General features: G+C 39.6%; 1 protein-coding gene across 1 annotated transcript; it reads left to right on the top strand.

The window, feature by feature from the left end:
- Positions 1-1,037: 1,037 nt before the first annotated feature.
- On the top strand, positions 1,038-3,141 carry LOC146674229 (endonuclease domain-containing 1 protein-like). The gene is made up of 2 exons (XM_085395270.1): positions 1,038-1,364; positions 2,320-3,141. The coding sequence occupies exons 1-2, from the start codon at positions 1,041-1,043 to the stop codon at positions 2,902-2,904; spliced, it is 909 nt and encodes a 302-aa protein (XP_085251396.1). The 5' UTR covers positions 1,038-1,040; the 3' UTR covers positions 2,905-3,141.
- Positions 3,142-9,665: the final 6,524 nt, after the last annotated feature.

Below are 9,665 nucleotides of genomic sequence, written 5' to 3'. Positions count from 1 at the left end.
GTCGAGCTTCAGTCTCTGTTCGGTTTTCTTGTTCTGTTGTTTCAAGTTTCAAAGTTCTGGATTCCTGATTCAGCTTTCCTGTTTTACTTTGAAGGCTAGCTTTCTTTCTTCTCTGTGAATGTCTTCACCTGTGTTTTGTAAAATGTATTCATCACCTCTGAGAACACGTGGCACATGTATGTTTCAGTATGTTAGCTACAGTCCTGCTCCTATCTCTTGTCAGCAAAAAACAAACAAAAACAAACATAAGATGAAACAGGAAATTCTGTCTAAGAGTGTGCTGTTTGTGCAGTGGTGATATTTAAATGAGAAAAGCTGAGAACGACTGTTTTGAAGCAAGTCAGAATATCTAAAAGCCTTATTGAATCATGTTTTAGTTATTGTCTGGCTCACTTTGTGTTTTCCTGTAGATGATGAAAAACTGCTTGAGTTTCTGTCAGTTTAATCCAACTGACTTCTGACTGTGCTTCCTTTGTTAACGTGTGTGTTAAAGTGTGAAGAGTGGGTGGGGTTCAGTGTTCACAGAATGGATAGTTTATTTTAAATATTATATATTAACCTATTTTTTTTTTACTTTTAAGAATGTGGCCATGATAAAAAAATAATATCCTATACTGGTTTATGTTTTATAACCTTTTCACAGTAAAGAGAGGAGCTGGTTGACCTCGGATTAACTCTAAAAGCTTTTATTAATATCTTAAAAACAAAAGCTATCAGATTCTCTCTCTGTGATGAAATGAATTCACGTCAATGACACTGGAATCCTAGAATAGACACTTGGACATAAACGTAGCTCATAATTTGAAACCTTCATCCTAAGAACCCACAGTCACACAGGTGACACTGCTACTTTACACATTGAGGGAAGTTTCTATTAAAGTTTGAACATTGACTCTCCCACAGTTTTCCTGACTGTAAAAATAGGTCTGGGCTCTTATGGGTTATTATGCACGTATATGTATATATCAGGGAATGAGGAAGTATGTTTAATGTAATATCTGTCTTTGTTTTTCTCTAACCCGATGACACAGGGCTCACTGATGATATCATTGATGATGCAGCACCTCCTGCCTCTCACTACTCTGCTCCTTCTGTCCATCGTTCCCACTGAAACTGCAGTGGTGGCATCAGTGGCACAATGTAATGAGTCTTTTCTTGAGAAAACTCCACCAAACATCCCAGATATTTTGGAGGGAGGGAACATCAAGGACCAGAACAGATACAAAGTGATCTGCCAGACTTTGACAGACATCAGGAGGTTTGTGACGCTGTACGACACCAAGAACAGGATTCCAGTTTTTTCTGCTGCAGAGTACAGAGGTGGAGGCGAGGGAAAGGGAAGTCGTTGGAAGATTGAACCACAGGTATCATTATAAGTAACAGCCATCTGATTTAATACATCTTTTTAAGCTTTAATAAAATATGTTCATAATGCAGTGCTACGTGATGATAATACTTACCACATTTATTACTGTGAATCTTAGTATACCACTAAAATTAAACCAACTACCCACAGTGCTGTGCTACTGCTATTGCAACTAAAGCACTCCAGTGAACTACAAAAGTAACTTTTATGGTAACACTTTATAATAATGTCATGCTATTAGTGAGTAAGACATTTTTCTCTTAATTAATAAACTCATGTATAACACGTTCATGGTAACATTTAGAGAGGCTGAATAAGTGATTAACAAAGTAGTTTCATTGACATTTATATACGTAACGATTAAGATATGAGCACATTGTTTGTGAGCGATCTAATAAAGGTTTTATTAACACTTATTTCATACTGTAATTCATGGTTACTTCAATCAGTTATTAACCTTTAGTTCAGTACTTTGACTGCATTTAATGTGTAGAGCATTTTTGCCACATAAAGCATTTATAGAACAAAATGAAAGTATTTCAAGACTGCAATTACAAATTACGTACTATGGAGGAGTAATCCTTTAAAAATGATGAATGAAACATTTACTAATACCTCACTAATGCTGAATAGTCCGAGATTATTATAAAGTATTACTGCTTTAACTTATTACTTATATTCAGTGATCCCATTTATATGTTGATGACGCTACAAAGATTTTCCATTTTTTCTGATATAGGACACGTCTGTATATTTCCTATGTAACAGCAGTCTTGTCAGTTAAAGTTTGCCTTTTTAAATGGTAGCATTAAAATATGTAAAGCTCACAACTTAAGAGGGCTGTTATTATGTTTAAATAATACAACTTTGATCAACCAATTAGTAAATGTACATTTAGTCGACTTTGCAGCAGCCATGCATGGATCACTAATATATCATTTTCACTTTTATAGCTTGAAAACCAAACTGGTGATGCCAATATGACACCAGCAGACAAGAAAATCACCTACGACCACCAGGCTGGAACTAATGATTACAAACAGACAGAGTTTGACAGAGGGCATTTATTTCCAAGCTCTTATAGATCTGAAGAAGGTGACATAAACTCTACATATACCCTGACTAATGCTGTTCCACAAAGAAGACTATTTAACAATGGTAGGTGGAACTTGATGGAGAGATGTGTTAAATGCATTCTGGATAATTACTGCATTAAAAACAATAACCAAAGACAAGGCTTTGTAGTGATCGGAGCACAGCCCGGCAATGAAAACCCACTCAACCAAAGGATAAATATACCTTCAGTGCTGTGGTCGGCATTCTGCTGTTACAGTCAAAGTAAGGAGAGCTGGTTGGCGAGTGCACACTGGGGTGAGAACACAGATGATGGCCCAAAATATCTGCAGACCAAGACCTTGGCAGAACTCCACACAAAGCTGAAAATTGAAGCATTTCCTGGACCACAATGCCGTAATGGCAAAAGTGCCACTGAGCTTTACTCAGAAAGTCCCTGCAAAGCCCAATGCCGACAAAAGTGAAACAGAAAGAAGAGTACATCTACTCGTCCTACAACCACCCCCACCCCTTCAGTCTTCTTCTTCCACATGTAATTCACCAATCCCTCCCAGCTCCAAATCTTTCTCATCACCTGGAACATCTGTCTCACTTTCCTGCACAGTTCCAAATTACAGTACCACATCTGGCAATCCAACAACTGGCCCTCTGGGTACTACAGCCAGTGTTTCTGCTGCTGCATCTGTCCAGATTTCTAGCACATGTGTCAAAAGGTTTAGAGTAAAACCTTTTGACACATGAGAGTGATGAGATTCCTTATAAGGCAACAGACTAAAGATGAGAATTCTGATTCAAAGCAATTTTTTTTCTTTTAGAAAACTACCTGTATGCACCATATGAGAAGCCGGGGTTAATCGAAAAGTGATTTGGAAAAGTTAAAAAACACGATCATGTTAAAAGAATAAATAATAAGGAACTGTATGATTGACTTTGAAATGACTGAAAAAAGTACATTCAAAAGTTTACATCATTATTGTGAAATGAAAGGGCATCATCAGTTTTTCCTCCTAGTCATTTTTATTGATTATTTCATGCTGATGTTTTCTTACCAGAGTCTCTCTAAACATTGTTCTCTATCAGACAGGTGCCACAGACCACATCACAATGCAAATATTATTGATGCTTCATAAAGGAAGCTTGCAATCAAAATTCTTGGCTGAATAAACAACATCAACACTGCAATTTACAAAACAATTAAAAATAAAACAAGTTGGATTATATCTTTTTGGCAAAGATATACATAAAGCATTTCTCATGCATAAAGGGAAACTAAGCATGGTTTTAAAATTAGCAATTATATTACATTTTAATTATAAATGTCTGATTTAAACCACATTTATTTATCTACTATTCATGCCTGAGATGATAATGAAGTAAAAGCTACAGATGTGATTAAATGAATAATGATGTTTTTGGTTCGGGAATCGCATGAAGGATTTGTTAAGCTGTGGTTCCTGCTTTGTAATCTCCATGTTTATTCTTTCCTGTGTTTATAATGACCGTATAGTTTTGGTAATTTACCTGAATCATGTGCCTTGATTTCATGCCTTTATTTTCCTTCCTGAGTGCCTGATTGATTCTTGTGCTTTATCAGATTTACTTTCTTTGTTTTTGTGTTTTTTGACATTTATTCTTCCTGCATTTGGGGTATTTTATCTGCCAGTGCTGTTATTTTTTTCTCTTTTCCTCACAGTCAGAGTTCAGCCACCATTGTGATTGTTACACTGGGTGCAGATGTACTCATACTCAAAATAAGTGGTGTTACCAACATAAACTGCTTTGAGATCATCTCTTGGTTGAAAATGTCAGAAATGTATCAAATAGCAAAAGCAAGGACGATTTGAGACAATATTTACACACACTGTGATGTGCTGGTATACAGAAAAAAATGTTTAATGATGTGTTCACCAACAGCTATAGAGAAAAGAGAAGTATTTGTTGAAGTACTGAGTTGTAGTACCAGCTACAACTCAACAACTGGTTGAGATAGCTGGAGGCTATCCCAGCTGTCAAAGGGTGAGAGGAGTTATGGACAAATTGCCAGAACTGTTGAGAGACAGATCTGAGAATAACCATATAACCCAGCACATCATTGAACTGTGGGTGGAAGCTGGAGTACCTGGAGAGAACCAACACCAGCACTGTGAGAAGATACAATCTTCACACCGAAGACCAGGAAACTGATGGATTCACACCCAGGACTGTCTTCCTGTGAGGCCGTGGTGCTAATCACCATAACATCATGCAGCCCATGCTAAACTATATGACTGTAACTACTCTCTATAGTGTTTTGTAAACCATTTAATATGTTATTGTGGTTCTAATAAATTACAACTGGAGCATCACAGAGTGCATTTTGTGTTTTTTGTAGGAAAATACACTTTAGGTTTTAAAAAGGCATCATTTTAAATCTGGGTGAAGTATTTTTATAAGAAATCAAAAAGGATCAAACTCGTATAGAGGATAAATGTGTGAATGACTATTAAGTTACACCGGTGCTGCCTTTATTTGCAGCCCAATGTCTGTTCAAAACTAACTTTTCAGGAATAATTTAAAATAACTTTCAGTGTACGATGAAGCTCTCTGCCTGTAACTCAGGGTATCAGCATGTTTACATTGTTGACAGGTTACAAAAAGAAATGTTTCTCAGTGCTCACTCATTTTTTTTTTATTTTTTATTTTTAAAATGCTCACTCATTTTTTAGGTAATCACCATTCAAACTTGGATGATGATGATGATGATAATAATAATGATAATTGTTATGGCCCTGGGCCTCGGAGGGAGTGAGAAAGCTTTTCTCTTCACGATTGGCTAGCTGGAGATCTTTGCCAGCCCTCCTGTATGCAGATTGCAGTGTGTCAACCCTCATAGACAGGGGTGCACATAAGTGTACGATGAAGCCCTCTGACTGTAACTCAGGGTATCACAGCATGTTTACACTGCTGACAGGTGACAAAAGGAAGTGTTTCCTTTAGGTAATCAACATTATTGTTACCCTGTAACTCAGGATAACAATAATAATGACATTAATAATAATAATAATAATGATCCCAAGATGTAAACCTAACCATGTCACACATTCAACTATGTGTTATAAAAAAGTTTTCACTACAGTGAGATGTATTCAATTTAGAACTTGAGTCAGTCAGATTTGAACTTCAAGGTAAGATCGCCTATTTATAATCAATAAATTGCTAATATCCAAGTAAGGTTATTGCTCATGTAACCTTTGTGTCCTCAGTGGCACTGAGTCATATCAGTTTATCTCGATTCACAGGTTTTTGAAGCTTTGTATTTTTTTTTTTATTAATTTTTACACTCAACAAAAATATAAACGCAACACCTTTGTTACTGCTCCCATTCCCCATGGGATGGACGTAGAGACCTAAAATTCATTCCAGATACACAATATAACCATCCCTCCCAAACAGTGGTCACAAATCAGTCCAAATGTGTGGTAGTGGGCACATCTGCTATATTGAGATAATCCATCCCACCTCACAGGTGTGCCACATCAGGATGCTGATCTGACATCATGAGTAGTGCACAGGTGTACCTCAGACTGCCCACAACAGAAGGCCACCCTGGAATGTGCAGTTTTTTTGCGCTATTGGGGGTCTGGGGACCCAGAACCGGTCAGTATCTGGTGTGACCACCATTTGCCTCATGCAGTGCAACACATCGTCGCATGGAGTCTATCAGATTGTCAATTGTGGCCTGTGGAATGTTGGTCCACTCCACTTCAATGGCTGTGCGAGGTCGTTGGATATTCGTGGGAACTGGTACACGCTGTCGTATACGCCGGTCAAGCACATCCCGAACATGCTCAATGGGTGACATGTCCGGTGAGTATGCTGGCCATGCAAGAACTGGGACATTCTCAGCTGCCATCTGCCCTGAACAATGTGAACCATGATTCATCCATGAAGCGCACACCTCTCCAACGTGCCAGACGCCATCGAATGTGAGCATTTGCCCACACAAGTCTGTTACGGCGACGAGCTGGAGTCAGGTCAAGACCCCGATGAGGACGACGGGCATGCAGTTGAGCGTCCCTGAGACGGTTTCTGACAGTTTGTGCAGAAATTGTTTGGTTGTGCAAACCAATTGTTCCAGCAGCTGTCTGGGTGGCTGGTCTCAGACGATCTTGGAGGTGAACCTGCTGGATGTGGAGGTCCTGGGCTGGTGTGGTTACACGAGGTCTGCGGTTGTGAGGCCGGTTGGATGTGCTGCCATATTCTCTGAAACGCCTGTGGAGACGGCTTATGGTTGAGAAATGAACATTCAATGCACGGGCGACAGATCTGGTTGACATTCCTGCTGTCAGCATGCCAATTGCACGCTCCCTCATTGCTTGTGGCATCTGTGGCATTTTGCTGTGAGACAAAACTGCACATTCCAGGGTGGCCTTTTGTTGTGGGCAGTCTGAGGTACACCTGTGCACTACTCATGATGTCAGATCAGCATCCTGATGTGGCACACCTGTGAGGTGGGATGGATTATCTCAATATAGCAGATGTGCCCACTACCACACATTTGGACTGATTTGTGACCACTGTTTGGGAGGGATGGTTATATTGTGTATCTGGAATGAATTTTAGGTCTCTACGTCCATCCCATGGGGAATGGGAGCAGTAACAAAGGTGTTGCGTTTATATTTTTGTTGAGTGTATGTCATGGTTTTTGGGAGCAGCTGAGGGATTTTCAATTTTGGTCATCAGGATGGTACCCTGGCTACTCTCGGAGCCGCCTGTGTCGTACCTGAGCCCCCTCCGCTGTCAATTACAGGAGGCCTATTTAAGCCAGGGCTGCCTACTACTCATCGCCAGTTCGTTCAGTCACTTACTGTGGTAACTAGGCTTCGTCTACACTCCGCTCTGCCCTCGCCCTGTCTTCATGTTTAACTCTGCTCCCTTGTGCACAGGTGTCCATACAATCCCGCCCTGGACTCATCGCCTGTTGTTCAGAGGAAGTGTTCACCTCCTTGTTCCACCTCCGTCGTCAGCTCTCATTAAGGGAATCATCATCTAGTCATTCACCTGCATTTCGTCCTGCAAGCCCCGACTCTCTTGGCAACACTGATGATTTCTCATTCAACTTGGGCTAAGTGTAGTGATCAAAAACACACAACAACCACCAAAGCCCTTGATACTACTATTACAAACTTCAAGCCCAGAATAAAAGAGACAAGGGGTCAATATTAGCCAGGATATGAGTGACATGATATGATATGAAGATGATATGATGATATAATAAAGAAAAGAGCAAAAATAAGGTTTGCAATAAAACTAAAACATCACAAAAAAAGATCACTTACAATCAACAATGTCTCTTTAACCTTCCTGTCGTGTTCGGTTCGATTTACAAATTAAAAAATTCGTAAATATTGTTTTACATCCGATTGCCTCAAGTCCTCATGACATCCTCCACACTATGCACTTGAACATATAAAAGTGATGAGCACCTCTTTCGTTGAATTTTGAGTGTTTTAATCAACTTTGTTACATCTGTGGTGTTCCCCCTGTCCCACTGAATGACCACTGAACGACTCACTGAACAACCCATTGACCCACCCACTGAACTGAATTTGGTGGTGAAAAATATGATAATTTAAGAGCTGTTAAAACTGACCGGTCATTTTTAACCGGGAACATTAGAGTAAGGGGTGAGGGTGAATGGTGCAACCTGCCCACAATGTAACAATCACCTGGTAACTCGCTCTCACCAGAAGAAAACAGATGCCCCTTACTTAAAAACCCAAATCCACTCCAGATAAATACAACTTTATTACATGCAAATGTTTCCCTAAGGAAATGATTGGTACCACTGCAATCGTGTTATCATAAACACAGCAAACCAATTCCCAAAAAGCATCTAGGCAAGGCCTAATTTTCTATAAGGTGTGAGCCCCAGCTCAGGGATTGCACATTGCCCGACTAATATTGCACCTGGCCCAGTTAACATAAAGAGCAAACCCAAATGCAAAAAAATATAAAATAAATAAATAAATAAATCTGTTTTAAAATGTGACCCATACTCTAAAGCAGACTAGGGAGAACGAGCGACAAAAGGAGAAAAGGAAAAACTTCTCAGACTCATTACCTTCCCAAATCACCTTTGTTCACAGCCGCTCATCAGCACAAAGGAGAGAAGAAGAGCGCCTGCTGCTACTTCCTCTTTTATACCCTCCCTTTGATCCTCTGGGTCCTAAAACCTTCACCATTAAATAAATAAAGAGAAATTCTCATTAACTGAAAAGACAAAAAAATTAAGAGGAAGGATCTTTTCATTGTCATTATGCATTCACAAACAACACTTTGTTTGGTAACGCTCGGCACTGAAGACAAGGGGCACTTAGCTCATTACCTCACCCTTTTACATACATACATACATACATACATACTGTACTTACACTACTAGTCAAAAGTTTTAGAGCACCCAAATTTTTTTCAAGTCTAATGAAAAGCTTGAAATAGTACAAACTTAAGTGGTAAAGTGCCAGAGATGAAAAAAAGGCAAGGTTACACAAAGAAAGGTGTCAGTCAGTACAGTTTCCTTCACCATGAGGGAGGCCGCCAAAGGGACGAATCACTTTACTGTTTTTCCAAAGTTTGTCAGTGTGAACAAGATTTCTCTGTGGGGCAACCCACGGGGGTGTAAAACTGTAGCAGCGTGTGCAAAGCAGACACTCTTGTGTATGCAATGGTTTATTTGTGCGCCCGCTGTTGAGTTGTACATGCGCGGGTTGTTGATTTTACATGCGAGGAATTTAATTGGGCCCGTGAAATGAATATATTTGTTCTGATGATTTTTTACTTGCACATTTATTATGATTATAACTCTAAGAACTGAACACTGCTGATAGCTGAAGTCTGGCTTTTTAATTAGTACATGTTGCAGTGTAAGTAATCCAACAATAGCTTTACCAACCTGATTACAACCTGTTTAAATATCAATTAACAAACAAACTGAGATATATATACATAATGCGTGATATAAACAGTAGCGCAGTCATGGTTGGCTGCCTGTACCTAAACTGTCAGGGCCTATTTTCTGCTCCAGTCCAGTCCAGGCTCCACCTTTTTGCTCTTTGCTGTGTGCCTGCAGACAGACTCCATGTTAAACTATGGCAGCATCATCTTCGTTGTAGCCCCAGTTTGCTTAGTGTTGCCATATCTTTCATTCACACCCCTGTTCCTGCATGTGTTTCTACTGCAGGTCTTT

The sequence above is a fragment of the Rhamphochromis longiceps genome, linkage group LG3, assembly GCF_057381845.1.
Source record: "Rhamphochromis longiceps isolate RC_006_pf linkage group LG3, R_longiceps_female_GT1.1, whole genome shotgun sequence".
Classification (NCBI taxonomy): Eukaryota; Metazoa; Chordata; class Actinopteri; order Cichliformes; family Cichlidae; genus Rhamphochromis; species Rhamphochromis longiceps.
Note: the sequence above shows the minus strand (reverse complement) of the source record. Positions and strands in the feature narration are given on the sequence as shown.

Excerpts from the sequence above, each read along its gene's own strand:
- LOC146674229 (XM_085395270.1), top strand. The coding sequence starts at position 1,041 with ATGATATCATTGATGATGCAGCACCTCCTGCCTCTCACTACTCTGCTC. Across the intron at positions 1,365-2,319 it reads GTTGGAAGATTGAACCACAG|CTTGAAAACCAAACTGGTGA; the intron begins GTATCATTATAA and ends TCACTTTTATAG.